Source organism: Culex quinquefasciatus, chromosome 3 (assembly GCF_015732765.1).
Source record: "Culex quinquefasciatus strain JHB chromosome 3, VPISU_Cqui_1.0_pri_paternal, whole genome shotgun sequence".
Taxonomy (NCBI): domain Eukaryota; kingdom Metazoa; phylum Arthropoda; class Insecta; order Diptera; family Culicidae; genus Culex; species Culex quinquefasciatus.
This window is the reverse complement of record NC_051863.1, coordinates 193599107-193621451: the sequence shown is the minus strand read 5'-3', so window position 1 is coordinate 193621451 and position 22345 is coordinate 193599107. Positions and strand designations below refer to the sequence as shown.

The window sequence follows — 22345 nt, the reverse complement described above, 5'->3', positions numbered from 1 at the left end:
ACTTCAGAGCAATTCCAGCTCAAAACAGGAATTTATTAGGTAATTTTTTCTCGACCCTATCCAATTTCAATGAAACTTTGTAGACATGTTATCCTACGCTTATGTAAGCCATTTAGTGTATATGGATCCAGTTTCACTCTATAATGACATTTGAGAAAAGCGCAAGTGTTTTAAATATTTTTGTAACTCGGAGTTTAAATATTTCTGTATCTCGAAGCCGTTGCATCGTATCAAAAAGTAGTCAAAGAAAAACTTGTAGGAAATTTGACTGGCTTTCCGGAAAAAATACACTGATAGAAAAAAACATGCCACTTTTATGAGATTTTCTGATTTTTAAGTCAAATTTGAAAGTAAGCCCACGATTTTTTTTTCGGTCAAAATTTTTGTGAAAATAGCCTAAGATGTTACAAAAAGACTCACGAAAAATGCAGGATGGAGAAACTTACCTTAAAAAATACATAAATCAATTACTGAAACTGTTTTTTTTAAGTGGCATGGAATTGCTTAACGTATATAATGTATATTTTCAAAAACCGAATACGGGAATCGATTTTCCAGACAATTTTACATAAAAGTCTCCATATTGACCACTGTCCTTAGTCCAATCCTTGTGAAGTTACAGCGGTTTTAAAAATAAAAGTGTTGAAAAAAATAGTTTTTTATGGTTTTTGACAATTTCTTAGTGACAGACTTAATTTTACAGTTTCGTAAATATTTTTACTGGAAAGCTCGTCTAATTTTCCATAAGATTGTCTTTAACCACATTTAAATTGGAAGCATGGGCTCTCAGATATAAGCTTATTGCATTACTCATAACTGAAAACAGAATATTTTTTTCAGTGTACTTAAGTGGATGGTGGTAACCTGGATAGTAAATTAGCTTAAATCACTAATAAAACGAGTTATTTCGAAAAGTGGTCAATGACAATCTTATGGGAAATTGGACGAACTTTCCAGTAAAAATATTTACGAGACTGAAAAATCAAGTCTGTCATATAGATTTTGTCGAAAACCATCAAAAAACTATTTTTTTCAACACTTTTATTTTTAAAACCGCTGTAACTTCACAAGGATTGAACAGTGGTGAATATGGAGACTATTATGTAAAATTGTCTGGAAAATCGATTCCCGTATTCGGTTTTTGAAAATTTTGACATTAAGAGCATTAAAAAAAAAAAAAAGCAGTTCCAGTAAATGATTTATGTATTTTATTAGGTGAGTTGCTCTAGCCTGCATTTGTCATGAGTTTTTTTTGTAACATCTTAGGCTATTTTCACAATTAATTTGAACGAAAAAAAAATCGTGGGCTTACCTTCAAATTTGACTATTAAACATAAAAATCAAAAAATCTCATAAAAGCGGCGTGTTTTTTTCTTTCAGTTATTTTTTCTGAAAGCCTTTTTGCAAACTTTCGAAAAAAATGTTTTTGAAAAGCTGAGAAAATTCTCTAATTTTTTTTTATTTTTTTGATACGACTCTTAGTTGCTAAAATATTGCCATGAATTGCTCAAATATGATGCCCAGTCTTTTAAAAATATAAAAAAAAAGAAAATATTTTAACCCACATAAAGGGATTTTGCGGATCTAAAAAATAAAATCTAAACAAGCCAAATTTATGCTCATATATGCCGATCACAAATTGTAATGCTTTAAATTTTTTATCGATTCTTAAGTATTCAACTGTTCATCTGTTTCCAGAACTAAATCAAAATTTCCAGACCAAAACTTGATATTTTTTTTCAATTTTTGGAATTCCCGGTATAAATTGTGGAAATTCCTGGTATTCGAGAATTTTCCGGGAATTTTGTCCCGGGAATTCCCGGCATGAACGCACTTACCTTCCCTAAGATGTAGTGAATGATATGGGATATGAACTCCGATGCTTTTTGCTGGTCTCGTGGCGCAGGGGTAGCGGCTTCGGCTGCCGATCCCGATGATGCTATGAGACGCGGGTTCGATTCCCGCCTTATCCACTGAGCTTCTATCGGATGGTGAAGTAAAACGTCGGTCCCGGTTTCTCCTGTCTCGTCAGAGGCGCTGGAGCAGAAATCCCACGTTAGAGGAAGGCCATGCCCCGGGGGGCGTAGTGCCAATAGTTTCGTTTCGTTTTTCGCTTTTTAATATTTTTGTATTGCATAATTAAAATTTATTCACGATTAATTAAATATTTATTTATTGTCACCCCCCCCCTTCAAAATTGGCCCGAAAAATCAGGGGGCAAAACAAATATTTTTACAATAAACTTCAAAATTTCAATGAAAATTCAAGTGCAACCAGCTGAAATCAAATTAAAATACATTCTTCTGCGTTTAAATTCATTTTTAGCATGTTTGGGTTTATTAAAAAATCTTAAGATTTTTTGAAAATTTTCGATGCAAAATCTTTTTTTTCGATACAATTTTTGTTTTTGTCAGATTTTTTTGAAAACTAATGATTGCAAAACAACTGAACTAGTGTAAAATGCCTTTTAAAACACTTTTTTCATTTAAATGTGAAGACTATGGCTTGTTATTTAAATTTTTATATTTTTTTATTTTTTTGCCCCCCCCTTGACCTCGGCCAGGGCCGAGGGACAAAAACTTTTTTAAATATTTGCATCGGCCTTAGGAATAGAAAAAAAAAATTCATCAAAACGTGGTTGGATGGTAAAATATAAAATATTACAAATGTAAAAAAAAACACACAAATAAACAAAAAAAAAATTAAAGTATATTTTTTATTTTAAAATTTAAATTTAAATTTGTTTTCAAAATAATGTGAAATGATTTTTTTTACGTTAGAATTGTTTAATTTATTTGCAAGAGATTCTTGTGTTTTCATTTTTCAACATCATAACTGATTGATAATATTCAAATCGCAATTTGTCACAACCTTCTCAGAAAAACGCAGAACCTCCCCACAGCCATAACAGAGTCAACCTAGGCCCCATTTCCACGTCCGGCACGACACATTAGCCAGATCCATCGCCATCAAACGACCACCACCAATGGCTGCCAAACGTGAATTTGCTGGCTGTCAATAATTGCCTCCCCGCGCGTGGATTGCTTCCTCTCTTGGCTGCAAATAGCAATCGCGAGGGGGAGAGGAGCCAACAAACTTTCGCATATTCACGTACTTGCGCTGGCTGGCTCGCAATCATACGAATTATCAGGTCGTCAACACACGACGACGAGTTGAGCCGCGTACAATTACGCCCCAGAGAGCGTTGCAATCGCTGCTGAAGAGCCAGCCAACCAACCAACCGTCAATCGTCATCGTCCAGCTGCAGCAACTGAAACGTGACAATACACTCGAGTTGATGAATCACGAATGGAGTTTTTTTTTCGAAAAAATCAGTCATGATTGTATGGTGAATGAAAAAAAAACGTCGTGTTGAGTTGCAAATGTGACTGCCCAGCCGTAAGCGAATCTGATCTACCTGTTGGTTCGGAAGTTTAGAAGCATTTGTAACGGTTAGCTGAGCCCCGTGAGTCCGGTTCGGAAGTTCCGCATTGCAACACTTCTGTTTGTGGGGGGTGTCACAGATCTCTCTGGTAGTCGTTTCTTCACGAACTTGATCAATACCGAAAACGGTTGAGTCATTGGTCACATCTTGGTGTCAAGTATCTTAGTAGAGGTCCCTGCCATGTTTTGGAACCATTGGGACATTGATTGGATTCGTAGTTTTCGAGATCAATCATGTTTTATGATTATTCGGCAAATATCTCAATAGTCTCAGAAGTGTGACCAAGGACACTCCCTCCCAAGGTCTCTAATATTGGTCATGTTCATGAAAGAACGTCTGCTGTTAACGATTCATTCCAAGTTAGAGTACATGACGCAACATTGACTTGTTGATTAGATCCGCTGGAAATAATTAAGCATGGGACAAAACTGCTTGTCGAAACCTTTAATAGCGGCTGACCCTGTGCTTGACATTGTCGTGTTCACTCAAATAAAACAACAACAAACTTTCCCAAACCACCGCTGTGTCCACTTTGGAGGAGGTCGTCAAATGCGCCGAAAAACTACGACCGTACAACGACTTTGTAGACCTTCCGGTCTACCCGAAGAGAAGCAAAAAAAAAAAAAACAAACATCAACAAAAAAACAGAAATAACTGAATATTAATGCAATGCTGCCCCGCTTGTTCAACTTTCCACCGAAACAGGTTCCGACCCGCTTCAAATCTGTTTCCTTGAGCTTAAACCCGCGCGCAGCAGAACTCGAAAATCTCTCAAATTCCACTTTCATGGCGATGCCCGGGCCACAATCAGCACACATACCAGCGCAGCACGCAGTGCAACATCGCGATTACATAATTGGCACTAAACGCGCTTCTCCTCCTCTGGCGGTGGCAGCACTTGACTGACCAAGTTGGGTAGAGGAGTTGAGCCGAGCTACGACTTGGAGTCGCGCGGCGTTTGGGCGCTTTTGTGAGTTGATTTGCACAAGGTCTTCGGACGACGGTGACAACCACCCCGTCGTTTGAACTGTCGCAAAAATGGACACCAATAGAAAATTGAAACTCCTTAAGAAATGGTTTTATTTCAGTTTTACAACTGTTATTCAAATTGTTTAACTTATTTACTAGTGTAGAGTTTTATTTACTCTATCGCTTTATCTATTAATTTGAAATTGAGAGCTAATTACATATGGGTCACTCCAGGTCAACTGGATACACTTTTGGATTCGACCTTCACCGATTTGGACCAAACTTGGAGGGAACTTTCATCTATCAAAAGTTAACAGAAATCCCAAGTTTGGTGCTGATTGGACCATCCTTCTATTTTTTGCACCGCCCTCTTTTTTGACGATTTTCTTAAAAACTTTTTTTTCTTTTAATCATAACATAACTTTGCAACTATTTGAGCTAAAGACTTTCTAGAGGTTGCATTTTATTTGAAAATTTTAACGTTCTATGTTTTAAAATTCAGTTTTGACCGATTCCTTATATTTTTATTTTTTTTTTACATAAAAATCAAGGTGAACCTCAAAATAAAATGAACTATTGGCGAGGTACAGTGTATTACTGAAAAAAGTTTGATTTTGTGCAGCACTCAGTCCTATGAATTCAAATCTAAAATAAGTTTCTCACATATAAAAACAGAACTATGCAGGATTCATCCCCTTTTTTTTGAAATGTACACCATGTACTTCCGAGTGCTTTATTTCACCAAATCAAACTTTTTTCAGTAAAACCGCTGTATCTCGCCAATAGTTTATTTTAGTTTGAGGTTTACATCGATGATTATGTATAACTGTTCGGGGAACACGATAGTGATAAAATAAAAAATATATAAATATAAGGAATTGGTCAAAACTGAGTTTTAATACTTAAAACGTTTAAATATAATATTAGTGGGCATTTAAGGGTTTAAATTTTATTTTTAATCGAATTCCTTGGACAATTTTCTATAAAATGCAACGTCTAGAAAGTCTTTTGCTCAAATAGTTGCAAAGTTATGTTATGATTAAAAGAAAAAAAAAAGTTTTTAAGAAAATCGTCAAAAAAATAGAAGGATGGTCCAATCAGCACCAAATTTGGGATTTCTGTTAACTATCGATAGATGAACGTTCCCTCCAAGTTTGGTCCAAATCGGTGAAGGTTGAGTCCAAAAGTGTACCCAGTTGACCTGGAATGACCCATATTCAGTTTTTTTTTACCAAATTCGGCAAATTTTCCGATTTTTCAACTGCTGAACAGTTTGATAAACTGAAAACTACTGAATTTCGTAAAATCTTACCGAAATTTTTTGTAAAAAAAATTAATATTGTTCATCCTACTACCGATTTTGGTGTTTTTTTTCATTTTTACGATGGTTTACCGATTTTTCAATTGCCGAATTCGGTAGAGAAATCTAAGAGTGTAGATGACACCGGAAAAAACTAATTTTTCACGAAATTAAAACTATAAGAGGCTGTATCTCAGCAACCAAGCAGTTCGATCAACAAAGTAAAAAAAATAAATTTGTAGACTTTTTTCTCAGCTTCTCGGAAATATTTATTGAAGGAGTGCCTTCATAAAGTAATTTTTGACCAATTCCTTATATTTATATTTTATATATTGCAATGATTTTTTGTTATGAAAGGATCACATCAAAAGGCCTGTATTTTATCTTTATAAAAAAAAATTTTTTTTGATTGCAAGTTTGATTTTGCATCTTAAAATGATTTTTGAAATTTAGTTTTAAAATATTTGAGATTTTTCTTTCCTTTTTTGTCAAAAATTCATATCTGGTATTGGAGATATGAATTTTGACAAAAAGGAAAGAAAAATCTTAAATATTTTAAAACTAAATTTCAAAAATCATTTTGCACCAGACTGAACTCTAGCGCTAAAGATTTATTTTTAGTCGCTTTAAACAAATAAAAAAAAAACGAAACAAATATATTTGTCGAGAACAACAAATCGATTAGAAATAGTGCGTCAAATTTCCCGGGGTTACAAATTTCCCGGGAAACGGGAAATTTTCAATCAATTTCCCGGAAAATCCCGGGAATTTCCGGGAAATTTTAAATGTGTTGAAATCTGTTCTGATCTTGGCTCTAATAAATATTTTGTAAAAAAAACTGTATAGGATAGTGACTTTATTTTTTAAAATAAGTGTGAAGATCAATAAGTAGCATGACTGCATGTAAAAACTAATACAACTACAAGTAAATGTTTAATTTTTCAAATTTTCTTAGTTCAAATCGTACAATAAATCGAAAAAAAAAAATTCTGCCAAACAATTAAAAATAAGCCACAATCATATTTTTTTAAAACTTGCCTCTGTGACCAATTTTAGAGTGCGGTTTGACATACAGTATGTAAAAAAAGTATTTACACCCCTTGGGCACTATGCACAATTTGTGATGAAACATGTAAACAATTTAATGTTGACATAAACCTAGTACTACGTTTTGTTCAGAAACTCATGCCGAACATTTTGCTGCAAAAAGCTCATGAAAAGATGTTTTCTATAAAAGTTATATAACAAATACTATTACAAAAATAAAGGTGCAAAAAAGTTTGTACACCTTTCGAAAAATTAACATAAATAAAGTTATTTGTTGACAAATCACCATAAATCCAGTCTCCCAACTCCAAAATAGGCATCCTTGACTGATTAAAAAAATAATTTGGATTGAATATAAAGTTTACTAATTACTTAGTATAAAAGTTTATATAACTCTGGAAATTCTAAATAAAACTTATCTAAACTTAATTTGCAAACTTTCAATTTAACTAAATGTCAATATATTACCATAGAATTGCTAAATAAACATTTTGGAGTGGGTATAACACCGTTTTGGGGGTCTTTGTATCGCTAGAATAGATTTTTCGTTGAAATTTCGTACCAACCCGGAATTACGTCGTCGAAAAATCCGCCGGCATCCGAACCGGTCCACAATTAACAAGTCAACCTATGTGGCATCGGAAAGGGCATAAAATTTCCGATCTTTTGATACCCAGACATCTAGGTTTTCTATAAAACCCACGTTTTTAAATACCTAGGCAAAAACGTTGTTATGGTTTCGTTAGAGCAATCTGCCAAAAATGTATGGAATTTCGTAATTTTTGTTCTCGTGGATCAAACTTACTTTTTGCCCAGGTATTTAAAAACGTGGGTTTTATAGAAAACCTAGATGTATGGGTATCAAAAGATCGGAAATTTTATGCCCTTTCCGATGCCACATAGGTTGACTTGTTAATTGTGGACCGGTTCGGATGCCGGCGGATTTTTCGACGACGTAATTCCGGGTTGGTACGAAATTTCAACGAAAAATCTATTCTAGCGATACAAAGACCCCCAAAACGGTGTTATACCCACTCCAAAATGTTTATTTAGCAATTCTATGGTAATATATTGACATTTAGTTAAATTTAAAGTTTGCAAAATTAAGTTTAGATAAGTTTTATATAGAATTTCAAGAGTTATGTAAACTTTTATACTAAGTAATTAGTAAACTTTATATTCAATCCAAATTATATTTTTAATCAGTCAAGGATGCCTATTTGAAGTTGGGAGACTGGATTTATGGTGATTTGTCAACAAAAAACTTTATTCATGTTAATTTTTCGAAAGGTGTACAAACTTTTTTTGCACCTTATTTATTTTTGTATTAGTATTTGTTATATAACTTTTTATAGAAAACATCTTTTCATGAGCTTTTTGCAGCAAAATGTTCGGCATGAGTTTCTGAACAAAACGTAGTACTAGGTTTATGTCAACATTAAATTGTTTACATGTTTCATCACAAAATGTGCATAGTGCCCGAGGGGTGTAAATACTTTTTTTACATACTGTATAAAGTTGAAATTTTTAAAAAAATGAAGAAATTATGTTTTTTATGACACACAACTTTTCAAAAACAGGTCATATTGATTTCAGCTTTTCAACAAAATAGTGAAGCTTTTACTTCAAACTAGTCAATGTTTTCAAATATTTGGAGCATGTTTTGAAAATATTTTTGCACTTTCTGGGCACCTCTTAGACAATGTAAAGTATTTTTTCAATGATGTTTTAACATTTTTTAAATAAACAGCACTTCACAGTGAGTCTTTCATTTTGCTTCATATTTCTTGTACTTCAGATTGTAATTTGAAATTAAACGAATTGAAGTATTTCTTGCAGAATTTGAAATATTTGATGATACTAATTCAATTTTTTCAAAATAAATGCTGATAAGTTCTACTTTTCAGCACTCAAATGGGTGCTGAAAAGTTGAACTTTTCAGCACTTGTTTCGAATAGTAACCCTTTTCAACATTTTTTTGATTTAAACGATTTATTGACAAAATACATGAAAATTTGACATAACATTTCACTCAGTGTGTGTTTTTTGGAATTGCAAAAAATGTTGTATGGAACTCGTTGCAAAACTTGATTTTTTTCAGTACTCTTCGTATTTATACAACTTGGTGAACCTCCTTGGATAAATGTACGACTCGTGCTGAAAAAATCCTCTTTTTGCAACTTGTTGCATAAACTACTAATTCAGAACTGTTATTTTTGGCCATGAAAATATGGTCGTTTCGTCAATCGAAGATGGTTTTCATGCTCCAGAAATTTGTTATTGCTGATATTTTCAAAGTTGCAAATCATTTTGCATCTCGAATCGCAGTTTTTCGAGTTCAGCAACACACAGGCTCTATTCTATGCACACAACTCGAATCACTAAACGATTGCAGCACTGTAGCTGTTAGTATGCAGCATTATACTAGTTCTTTTTTGTTTCTGCAGTTCTTATTTCGTCGTCCCAACCCATTCATCCATTGGAGCATTCACACACCACGCCACCTAGCTATGGGTATGCTGCTGCGTTAGTCCCAGTGGTGGATGACCGACCGTCTGCTAGTGCGAGCTACTAGCAGCCGGTGCAAATACTCAAAACGCACTTCGAGAAACCTAACCTAGCTTCAGCCAACCAGGCCGGCATGCAGAAAAATATTTATGCGTTTCACTTGAAGTTTCTGCAAATACTTTGACGGCAGCAGCAGGTAGCAGAGACGTGCCTAAGGTGTTTAGTAATAGCGCCTAACTCAAACACACACACACACACACACACACTGCTTTAAAGGAGGCTAGACTTAAGTAGTACACACAAAGAGAGGCCATACTCGTGTGTGGTGTGCGCATTTCTGAGGCATTTGTTGCAAGCTGCAAGTTACAGTCTCAAGTGTTGGCGAGCTTTTGAGGTGTCCACGTCTCTCTCGAGGGGGTTGTAACATATTTCTTCACAGATTCCACATTGCTGCGTTGCGAATGTTTGCAGCGTGTAAGATTACGTCGGATTGACGTAACTTTACGCATCTTGGTTGGTTTGTCATATCGAGAATTCCAATTTCAAATCACAACCCAAGAGTCTAAACCTGTAGGTGTAGGGTGCAAAAATCACGTTCATTTACACATCGTGCGAAGGTGGGGCCATTTTGCTTCTGCAACGCCGCCCCGTCTCGGACGATCTTGAAGACTTTAAAGTGTGGCTTCACCTTCGATTGTTGCAACCGCCATCGTTCAACCGTTTGACAAGAGTGCCCAAAAGCAGGCTCGAAACCACGTCGCCGTTGACGATCGTCATATTTGGGTTAAATACGTGCAACTTTTGTGCAAGTGGCCATCGTGGTTTGCGCGATTAGGCCGGAGCGCGGATTTAGACAGAAACCAATGGATTTGTGATTGCAGCTTAACGACGAATGGGCGCGCAACTGCAACTGATTCTGACGAAGAGTGGAGTGGTTCGCAAGTGCCATTTTAAAGCGAGTTTACCGCCCATTTATTTGGTCGTTAAAATTAACGGGGTTGAAGAAGTCAAATGATCTTTTGAGTGATGAAAAATTGACTGTCCTAAAAAGAAAAAAAAAATCAAGACTCAGAGTTCAAACATTTTAGTAAAGGTTTCCTACTAAATCGGATTCAATCAATCAGAATAATTTTCCTAATTTTCGACCTTCTTATTATGACAGCTGGCAAATTGTTCTACCAAACCTCAAACCCTTCACACTCTAGCAAATCTGGCACGCGTCATTAGCCCTCCCTCTCTCCCTACCATGAGAGCCATTTTCATTGAAACCTTAAATTTATTCATAACTCATTCGCATAGACAATGGCCGGCGGCGTCGCGCCAACAATTTTGCTCTTGAATCACCGAAATAAAATCGACGCGCGCCAAGTTCAATTTACGCGTCGCAGCACTAATAAAGCCATTTTTTGTTCACGGCTCTGACTTAAACACCTGTAATTCAATGTCAGCTGCATCCCTTCTCTCACTCACTCTCCGACGACGACGACGACGAGAGTGCGCGGTTTTCAAACCGAGAACTATTGCAGCAATGCAGTTCTATGCGAAGGGGGGAAGTTGCACGGTGGGTCAAAATTGCAAAAAGTCATAAAATAAATCATTTTTTTTATAAATATGAGTAACCTAAAATTTCGATAAAAAAAAATACGCAAATTTATGTCATTTCTAGAAAAAGTTGTGCAAAACGACGAAAATTAAAAATTCTTTTGAAGTTATTTTAATATCATTGCTCGAAGTTCAAACCCACTGCGTTCAGAGATCCAAAATCGCGCACAATTATCTCATCACAAACATTCGCGCGAAGCATCAAATTCCACGTGGGCTTTTGGCGGCGGTGGCGGTTCGTGTTCATAATAGTTGCCGCTGGATGTTCCAAGTCAAAGGTGTGCGATTATCGCATTACCGTGGCACACTTCAACCACTTTGGGCTGGGGCTGCTAGTGTTGGAGATACATATTAATAAATCATAAAGACCTTCTCCACGTCAGTCACCAGCCCCCCCCCCCCCCCTTTGGAGTTCTTTTACCACCCACTTTTTATGGTGGTGGCGATTGTTAGTTTAAACAATCTAGAAGTAATAGAAACATCTTGACCTTTTCACGACCACTTTTCTCCAATCAAAAACATATTTTTTGAAATATTTATCCTCTTAATGGAGGGCAAATTATTCTCATATGATATCTTTAGTTGCATCGAGGGTGATTTGGCCCACACTGTAAAGAGGCGTGGGTTCGAATCCAGTTAATGATTTTTTTTTCTTGTTCGGTTACGAAAGGGTTCAAATGACTTAAACATCACACAACTCGAATTCTAAGCAGCAAGGTGGTTATGTGATTTTGGATGCCCGCACTTTTAAAATGCTGATTCCTGCCGGGTTTTACGGCCAGAGCCGCCATTCGAGAGCACCGCAAAAAATGCACACCAGCCTGTTAAATACCGACAAGCGCTGATGATGATGGCGGCGTTACAGGTTGCTAACCATTGAAGACCATCGAGGGCTCATTTGCACAAATTTGTAAATCATCGCCAAGTTGTCGGTCGGTTGTTGGGGTTTGCCGACGCGGTGTGTGCGACGGAGAGTCCATCCGCTACCGCGCCGGAGAGGGTAGTTATTACGACAACGAGCCATCCGCGAAACTCCGTGAATCACCGTGAGGGTAGATTTACGAGCCGGCGAGGAGACAATGGCGAGTTTTCCGGTGAGGAGATTTTGGAAGTTCGCGTTTTGGGTGGTTCGGCATTGGTCATTTAAACGTTTGTAAGATCAAACATGATTACCAACAATCTCACACAAACTCACACAAACTCTCAAAAGTCACACAAAGTCGCACAATGTCATACAAAGTCTCACAAAGTCACACAAATTCACACAAAGTCCCACATAGTCTCACAAAATCACACAAACTCACACAAAGTCACACAAAACCACACAAAGTAACACAAAATCATACAAAGTCTCACAAAGTCACACAAAATCACACAAAGTCCCACATAGTCTCACAAAATCACACAAAGTCTCACAAAGTCCCACAAAGTCTCACAATGTCTCACAAGGTCTTAAAAAGTTTCACAAACTCACACCAAATCACACAAAGTCACACAAACTCACACAAAATCACACAAAGTCACACAAACTCACACAAAATCACACAAAGTCTCACAAAGTCCCACAAAGTCTCACAATGTCTCACAAGGTCTCAAAAAGTTTCACAAAATCACATAAAATCACACAAAGTTACACAAACTCCCACAAAGTCTCACAATGTCTCACAAGGTCTCAAAAAGTTTCACAAACTCACAAACTCACACCAAATCACACAAAATCACACAAACTCCCAAAAAGTCTCACAATGTCTCACAAGGTCTCAAAAAGTTTCACAAACTCACACAAAATCACACAAAGTCCCACATAGTCTTACAAAATCACACAAAGTCTCACAAATTCCCACAAAGTCTCACAATGTCTCACAAGGTCTCAAAAAGTTTCACAAACTCACATAAAATCACACAAAGTCACACAAACTCCCACAAAGTCTCACAATGTCTCACAAGGTCTCAAAAAGTTTCACAAACTCACAAACTCACACCAAATCACACAAAGTCACACAAACTCCCAAAAAGTCTCACAATGTCTCACAATGTCTCACAAGGTCTCAAAAAAATTCACAAACTCACACAAAATCACACAAAGTCACATAAACTCCCACAAAGTCTCACAATGTCTCACAAGGTCTCAAAAAGTTTCACAAACTCACACAAAATCACACAAAATCACACAAAATCACACAAAATCACACAAAGTCTCACAAAATCACACAAAGTCTCACAAAATCACACTAAGTCTCACAAAGTCACACAAATCTCTTACCTTTCTTTTTTTTCAAGAAGCTTTTCATCACCCCTCAACATAAACACATTCCCCTCCACCTGTTTTCGTCGAATTCAATGACTAATTTCGATTTTGGACCGCGGCTCCAAACTTCAAACCACTCAATGGCCCGATAATGGTCAACAGTTGATTACGTAACATCCCACCAGGGGCAGTCTGCTCATCACCAAAACAACTCTTCCTGCGAAGCAAAAAACCTGTCGCCGAAAGTAAACTGTTTGCCAAAGTCGAACCGAACTTTTGCGTAATCTATTGAGAGAGGTAGTGACTTGGATGAGCACCACCGCTGGAGAGGAGATGCAGCGCGCCAAGTGACGTGTGTTTGTGCGCTGAATCGGATTCGATTCGGTGATTGATTGACAAGCCAAAAGGTTTTGCGATTACCGAAGGATCCAGTTTGTTGTTGGGTAACGGTTAATTGGAGGGGTCTCTTGCGGGTTGTTTGTTTTTTTTTTGTTAGGCCTAATTTGTAGTATTATGTGAGTGGTGATAAATAACGCACATTTGTGTTTTTTTTTGTAATAAAAATGCATCTTTGGTTAAATTTAGGTCACTGAAACCTAATAAATGCTACAGCATTGGCAAGTCCAACAAACTATGTTAATTTTTCGAGACCACTTCTAATTCCAACCAACATGCAATTCATCACCCTCCAAGATCCGCTTCAATTTGTGCTGCACGTCGGGCAGAACGTTTGCCAATCTTGGCCCCAAGATGGATGGTTGAAGCCTTTCGTCACCCCGTCATCATCAGCTCCACCTCTTCTCTGTAAGGGCTTGGGTTGTGTCCATTGTGGTGTGACACGCGCCATAAATCTTCATCGGTCCCCCGATTGGCCGTGAGGGATGGTCACAGTGCCACTGCGGGGTGGACCACTTGGAGGTTCTTGGGTTGGATTTTCATTAGTTGGAAGTGGGAAAAGAGAGGTTTAGCAAAAGTGGCTAAAAAATTTAAGTTCATGTCTCCATGCCATGAATTTATGACTACATGAAATCATGTCTTCTTGAATTAATGTCTCCATGAGTTCATGTCTCCATGAGTTCATGTCTTCATGAGTTCATATCTTCATGAGTTCATGTCTTCATGAATTAATGTCTTCATGAGTTCATGTCTTCATGAGTTCATGTCTTCATGAGTTCATGTCTTCATGAGTTCATGTCATCTTGAATTAATGTCTCCATGAGTCATGTCTCCATGAATTCATGTTTTCATGAATTCATGTCTTCATGAAATCATGTCTTCATGAGTTCATGTCTTCATGAGTTCATGGCTACCAGAGTTCATATCTTCATGAGTTCATGTCTTCATAAGTTCATGTCTTCTTGAATTCATGTCTTCATGAGTTCATGTCTTCATGAGTTCATGTCTTCATGAGTTCATGTCTTCATGAGTTTATGTTTTCATGAGTTCATGTTTTCATGGGTTCATGTCTTCATGAATTTTTGTCTTCAGAAGTTCGAAACTTTACTAGTTTATGGCTTGCCAAATAGCCCTAAACCAATCTAAACTGGTACATTCCCTGCTGACACCAGTTGTGACGATGAGGTTGAACCATTGTTGTAGCCGTTGCGTCCATCAGATGTACAGAACAAACGTTGCAAGCCGTAAAATTTGCATACACTTTGAATGCATCGTTTGCATTCATGCTGCTACCTCCTCGGCAGGTTGAGCCAAGATGAATCGCGAAATGTCGTCATACTTTTTGTTTTTGTTCTGAGATTTTCCAGCTGAGATTTCTTCCCAAGCCTCACTCATATAAATCTCGTTAAAAATCCAATCAACCTCTAACCTCATTACGAATTCATTTGGCGATCCAATCCGTTGAAGATCATCCAAAGATCTACGGTCCTTGAACTCCTCCCGTTCGCCGAAATTTGCAACAGTTGGGCGTTTGCTGATGTTACCAAAATTGCTTTCAATTGCCAATATGCGCCCAAAAAGCGGCCACAAAACGGATTTTCATCTTGAGAAGAAAAAAAAATCTCATTTCCACTCATTTTGCGGATTGATACCGAATCGTTCGCGGCGGCCACCTTTCCGAGATTCGGTAATTTCGAAATCGATCAATCAATCTCAATGTCTTTAAAAAGCCACCGCACCGGAGGAAAATGGATCTGCTGTGGTGGTGGTGTGCCATACCGAAGTTGAACTTGAAACCGAAGATCCGATTCGGCGAACGAAAAAAAAGAGCCGCTCAGAATTTGACGTATATCATGTTAATGAAGAAGCTGGGGCAATTTCTGAGCCGTGGCAGGTGGCCCATCGCTGGGGCCAATTTGTGCAATCGGACATTGAGCGGTTCGTGATGCTCAAGGTGTGCATTTCTTGGTCAGGTGTAAAGTGCACGAAGTGTGGCGCGCGAGCGCACTAGAGGGGGGTAAATCCGACAATTACTGTTTCAATGGCACAGGCTTTGGAATGATTTTGGTTTCCTAATTGCAATTGTCGATTTGAATGGTGAGTTGTGATGTGGTCATTTTTCGTTGTTAACTCTTTCGGCCAATTTTAATTTTAAATTTAAAAAAAATCAAGGGTAAAAGTGCAAATTTAAAAATTTCTTCATGAAACTCAAAAGGTTGGAACAGAGAACTTCGGATCTTAAAAATTCTTAATTTTTATTTTCATGAAGTTTGATATGTCGCATGATAAGGTTTCTTGCACATACCAGATGTGCTCTCTAGTGGCCACCGAAAACCTGTTCCGGAGTAGCCAATTTGGGCCAGAGAGCGTCGGCATGACCTTAGACAGTCCGAATTTTCAATTGCAAGAAGTTTGATACGTCGCATGATAGGGTTCTTTGCGCATTCCGGAAGTGTCACCTAGTGGCCACCGGTAACCTGTTCCAGAGTAGCCAGGTTGCGTCAAAGGACGTTATCATCACCTCAAATAGTCATGATTATTAAATTCGCGAAGTTTGATATATCGCATAACATGGTTTCTTGGACATTCCAGAAATGTCCCCTAGTGCCCACCGGTAACCTGTTCCGGTGTGGCCAAGTTGGGCCAGAGAGCATCGACATAACCTTAAACAGTCATAATTTGTAATTTCATGAAGTTTGATATGTCACACAGAAAAAAATCAATTCTCGTAATCGTGAATTAAGTTCACGAATGTGAGAACCACGAACGAATTTATTCATGAGTATGGTGCATTTGCACTATAAACGTGAATATATTCCTTCGTGGTTCTCGCATTCGTGAATTTAATTCACGATTTCGAGAATTGGGTTTTTTCAGTGCACATCCCAAGTAACATTTTTAAACCAACTAACCACCACCAAGTTTTATTGAGGTTTTATTGTAGCATCTTGATTGCTTAATAGTTTTATTTGGGCATTCACCGCAACCAACAAGCAAGAGCGAATTAATAGGTTCTAACAGGGTTTTATGTCTCGGACATAAAACCGGGTGGAAATAAAAGCCGACTGGCTTTCAATAAGGTTTTATGAAAGTTTTAATAGAGGCTTGAAAACCTGATGGCAATGCCATGCCAAACGGTTTTATCGCATGCTTTGTTAAAACCTAAGGTGTTGTAGCTGTCAAGTGCCATTAGGCATGTAAAAAGCTCACTTAAACCATATGCTCCTGAAAGAGCATTTATCGCAGCCAAATATCAGTTCATAAATATGGCTCTAAACGCGTGCTCTGATTGAATATGATTGACCGCCATCTTGATTGAAAAAATAGAAAACTGAAAAATTTGATTTAAATTTGATGAAAACACACATTTATGCTTAATTTCTGGTACGATTAATATAGCGATAGATGTTTAAAAATATTTTGATTTTTTTTTCAAAGAATGGCAATACAATATTTTTTAACATTAAACACTATGATTACAAAATATTGATTTTTGATGAAACGAGTTGAAGTTTTTGGTTCTATCTCCCCTACATTTACAGTCATGCCTCGATTCCGAAATTTAAATTTTGAGTATTTTTTTCGAAAAGACGTAGTTTTGTGAAAATTTGGAGTGTTTTCTAAAAATATTGTTATTACATTCGAAATGTATGAAAAAAACCCGATCGTTTGACACCCACATTATAAAAACGGAAATTCTGAGTATTTTTTTTCGAAAATATTTGGTTTGGTGGAAATTTTGAGTATTTTCAAAAAATATTGTTATTACATTCGAAATGTATGAAAAAATTTCGATCATTTGATACCCAAGTTGTAAAAACGGAAATGTTGAGTATTTTTTTTCGAAAATACGTAGTTTTGTGAAAATTTTGAAGTTTTTCAAAATATGTTGTTATTACATTCGAAATGTATAAAAAAATCCCAATCGTTTGATACCCATATTGTAAAAACTGAAATTTTGAGCATTTTTTTTGAAAATTTTGAGTGCTTTCAAAAAAATATTTTACATTCGAAATGTATGAAAAAAAATCCAATCATTTGATACCGATATTGCAATAACAATAATTTTGAGTATTATTTCGAGAATCACTGTATTTTCAAAATACAGGAAAAATACGTATTTTTGTGAAAATTTTCATGAAATTATAATTTCAATAGATAGCTGACATCATCCCAATTCCAAAACACTATGATATTTTGATGTTTGCATGATTTTTCATCCGAATAAAACCAATGTCTCCCATATAGCCAAAATCCCATAAGCTCTGTGATTCAGTTAAGCACTGGGCCGTGCTTAACCGAGGCAGCTGAACGGTGCAAAACCGGGGCAGTGCAAAACCGAGGCGTGCAAAACCGAGGCATGACTGTATTAATAAAATTTCAACCGCAGCTGAATTTGAGCCATCAATTGCGAGAAATTATTTTGGATTACCTCTAATATCTATTAATTATCATCGCAATTTTTGACAACCATCTCCATAATTTCATTTGGCAAGACGAAGACTTATTTTTGCCAAAATAAAACCTATTTGGCATATGACGTTTGAAGACGTATGAAATGTAATTTTTCCATAACTCCTGACTTGGTTTTAACAAAGGTTTTATCAAGGCTTTGAGGATGTTGTTAGGATTCAGTTGTAAAGCCTTGAACTCCTATGTAGGTTTTATAAATATGCCGTAACAACCTTTTGTGGAGGTCCTTTTGGGTTTTAAGTGGGGTTTGTGAAAGTTCTGGGGAGTTTGTTACGACTAATGGGTTTTAATGTTGGTTTTGGCTGATAGGTTTTATAGCGGTTGTGACAACTTTAATAAAGTCTAAAACGTTACTTGGGCATGACAGGGTTCTTTTCACATTCCGGAAGTGTCCCCCCGTGGCTATCGGTACCGGTTCCGTAGTGACCAGGTTGAGTCAGAGGACTTCGAAACGACTAAAAAAATTTCAAAACATGCGATTTCAGAAAGTTTGATTTGCAACATGACGTGTCTCCAGCGAGACCATCATCGGAACCGGTATGGAGCTACTCTGGAACCGGTTCCGGAATGGCCACAGTTGGTCGGAACCGATCTCATAAAGTAAAAAAAAGGGGTAGTACGTAGTGCCATTCTGTTATGATGAACAAAAATATGTTTGAAAAGTTAAGCCCATGTGTGGATTTAAAACAATAACTGTAAAAATGAAGTTTTTCGGATGTTCCGGATTTACTCTCTACGATGATCTCTACGGGATCTTAAAGTTGAAGTATTTTCCGTCAAATATAACCGAAAACAATCAGCAAACGGTCAGAAATTACGACACCTTTTTGATATTTTTGCGTCATAAATACTCGAAAACCATTTTAACAGGATAAGGGAAATTCTCCACAGTTCCGCATTACAAATTTAATAATTTTCCTTCTTTCTAACCCTTTCCAGGTGCAAACCCAAATCAAGTCCCTTTCGATCTTAACCCCTAAAGGCGTTCTACAACAATGCACCACCAACACGCCGGTGACTACGTGCAGCAAGTGACGACGAACCCCGCTCTGCGCCTTCCGGGGACCTCGCCGAGGTCCAACCGGTCCACTACCGACACGGATGCCGAGATGTCGATTGGATAACCAGCTTTTTTTTAAGTGCTTGTGTGAGGAAATATTACGATTTTTTGTTTTTTTTTGTTGTAATCGCCTTTGTGTGACAACCGCGTCCAAAATGTAGACCTCCGAGTGGATTCATTTGTTTCGGGTGTTTTTTTTTGTCGATTGTTTGAAGAAGAAGACGGTGAAGACGCGGGGTAAACAAGGAGGAAGAAGTGTGTGTGTTTTCAGACGACCGCTCATCGGGTGCAAAGTTGAGCAATTAGTGAGTGTTTGAGGCACGATGGGTCGTGCTCGGATGAGCATCGTGCTGCTGGTGGTGCTCATCGCGTGCAAGCTCGGCGATCCGGCCCGGTCCGGAAGTGACAACTCGGCTACGAAACCGCCGGAATTGACGACGACGACGACGATCGGCGGAAGATCGTCGTTCGGTGAGGTTGGGGGGGAAGTCGAGCAAGATGGCGTTGGCGATCAAGTTGAAGGGGTGACGGTGAAAGGGAGTACGACTCCGTCGGCTCCGGTTGCATCGCAGCTGGACGGCAGATCTTCGGTGGCCGCAGCCGCCGCCACCACCGACAATCTAAATGGTGAGTGTGATGATGATGATGGAATTAAGAGCACTAATTAAGAGTCGTGTAGTGGTCGGGTAGAACTGAAGCAGCAGTTGAGGCTTGAGGGTGAGGGTGGTTTCGTAACGGATCTTTCGGAGAGCTTCGGCACGACGATGGAGGACAGTCGCCGGCAGTCGATGGCACTCGATTTGGACGCCGAGAATGCATTGGAAGTGCCGCGCGGCGGTGTGTCACAAATTGGGTCAAAACGGCTCTTGTGGCGGACATCTGCAGAAGCTGTGCCGGCAGCGTGAAGGACGCGAAGATTCGATCTTGGCCAAAGTGGGCACTCTTGAATGAGAACATCGGGGATTGGGAAACTTCTGTCAAGAGTTGTTCACTTCATGAAGTTCTCGATCCAAGTTGAGCAACTTCAGGCTCGGAACTGCCGTTGAAGACCGTCTATTTCTCATGATCTCCACAGAATCCAACCAGTTAGCCCTTAGATGTATGGTAGAACGCTCTCATTAACCGGAGAAACAGGTTTTGCGAAATTACTTTTTATCTCAAGCAGCTCAAACGGTCAGATTTCTTTCCCTACCCTTTAAGGGCACCTCCACCACCGCGGTGAAGTAATGGCAATAAATTAAATCTTCTTCCCCGGACTAATTTGCCACAGATAGTGTGCATCGTCGAGGGCAGAACCCAGATCGTTTGTTTCATTACAGAGATTATCTTGGAAACTAGTTCAGGGCTCGTCGCCGCAGGCAAAGAAAGGTTGAGTAATAGCTGCCTGCAGCGCAGCTGCAGTATCCTGTTGGATCGTGTCATCGCCATCAACCAGTCGTTGACTCCTGGGGAATGCCCTCCCTAGAACGGGCCCATTACCGGCCGACAATGTTTATCGAGTTATTGCCCTTTCCTTGCAGCGAGCGCGATCCAGTTTTGTAACGGTTTTTCTCGAGCGCGCAAAGTGACGCCCGTAATGAAGATGTCCAATCAACCAGCGAAGGTCCCGTCATCTTCGGGTAATGAAGTTGTATAACATCTGTACGAACGACAACAAAAACAACAACAACAGTTCACCTATGAGTTGCGACGGATTCATTAAACCCCCGCCGATGATGTTGCGGCTGCGGAACATCGAGAGTCGTTCATCTTAATTAAGGTCCTGCGCGGAGTGTTACTTTTCGCGCCTTTGATCAGCGATCGGTAAAAACAGCTAAATTAAGTCCGGTCAGCCGGAGGAGTGCCCAATCGATGCAACATCGAAGTTCGATTTAGCCACGACCTTCAAAAAGTGGTTTTCAAGACGTGTGGGGGTGAAGAAGGCTCGCTTTAGGGCATCTCCACCGCTTTTTTTTGTATCGTTCCTATTTTGAAAACTCATTTTGAAACTGCTGCACCTCGGTTGCTGAAATTCTTCTGTTTTGAGAATTGACACAATTCTTAAAGTGTTAAGGGCATCTCCACCCTGTACAAAATACGGTCTAAATGAAGGTGGTTGTAAAGTCCTGAACTCATTTGTTGTTTTAAAATATTTTTGCCATGTATTTTTACTATCCGTTGTGAAAACTTTCTTATTTCAAAAACCTGCGGTGGAGATGCCCTAACCACATCAAATCAATCATCTTCCAAAGTTCGACAGGTACGATTGAGTTGTGTTCTCAAAAGGCGACCTTTTTCTAAGGCAGACACATGGTTAGGTCGTGTCGCTAGATCAACAGCTAATTCTGCTGCTCAAAAAAGGCGCTTGATTGGCTGGAATTGATTAAAACGAGTTTTGCGCGCTCGCGAGGTTCGGTTGAACTCGGCTGAACCTCTACGGCAAGTGAACCGTTTCGCTTTTGGTGAGTCAAGGACACCTGTGGCGCGCGAGTTCTGGCCCACTTGTTCAGTGAACTTTTAATCTCGGCTTACGCCGAGAGTTATGATCTATGAGACTGAAATTGATCAAATTAGCTGAGCTGGTGTTATTCGTAGTGTCTGTTGCAAATCGAAGTTTTGAGTACTTTCAACTAAGATTAATCAAACTTCATCAACCAACAAAGATCAAACCCGCCCCAGTTGTAAACAACCGCAGCAACAGGCGGATCAAACAAAACTTTCTATTTTTAAACCCGACGTTCACGGGCGTCGAGTCGTAAAATCAATTAATGCATGCAAAAATACCGTTTGAAGACTGTAGGTATACCTGCTGGTTAAAAACAAACCAGTACGACCAGGCTCCGTCCAGACAAGTACACTAATCGCTACAAACGACGCGCGTAACGCGAGTGTGGTGGTTGATGTTGTTTTTTGTGGGGGTGTTGTGTCGAAGGAAAGGGAAATCTGAACGCACAAATCTACGGCGCGTAACACACCCATGCGTGGAAATACAAATCTAGTTAACCTTAGGGGCATGTAAATCACCGCAACACGCGTTTGTAAGCGTTTGAGCGGGGAGAAATTGAGTGTTTTTTTGTGGTTAGAGACAAATGTGATTTCCAGATTGAGATGGATTAGGCGAGATTGAATGCCCTATGGTTTAGGAGAAAAATACCCATGCCCATAGCATCGTAATTAGCGAATTGTTTTAATCATTTTTGATCAAATTTGATGAATTCATTGCAAAATTATACTTAAAAAATCAGATTTTCTTAAGAATGGCGTTCGTTTAAATTAAGTGGTTTTCCTCAAATTTCCTAATATTCAAATTCAAATTCG

The 22345-nt window shown here is 38.4% G+C and overlaps 1 protein-coding gene across 1 annotated transcript in view; it reads left to right on the top strand.

Annotated features, from left to right (window-relative positions):
• Nucleotides 1-22345, top strand: part of LOC6030990 (probable serine/threonine-protein kinase dyrk2) — a 179610-nt gene that overhangs the window by 7826 nt on the left and 149439 nt on the right. The window contains exon 3 of the mRNA XM_038259562.1: nt 18928-19675. Within this exon, the coding sequence (XP_038115490.1) occupies nt 19372-19675 (304 nt within the window). The 5' untranslated portion in view covers nt 18928-19371. The remainder of the gene's footprint in view (nt 1-18927; nt 19676-22345) is intronic.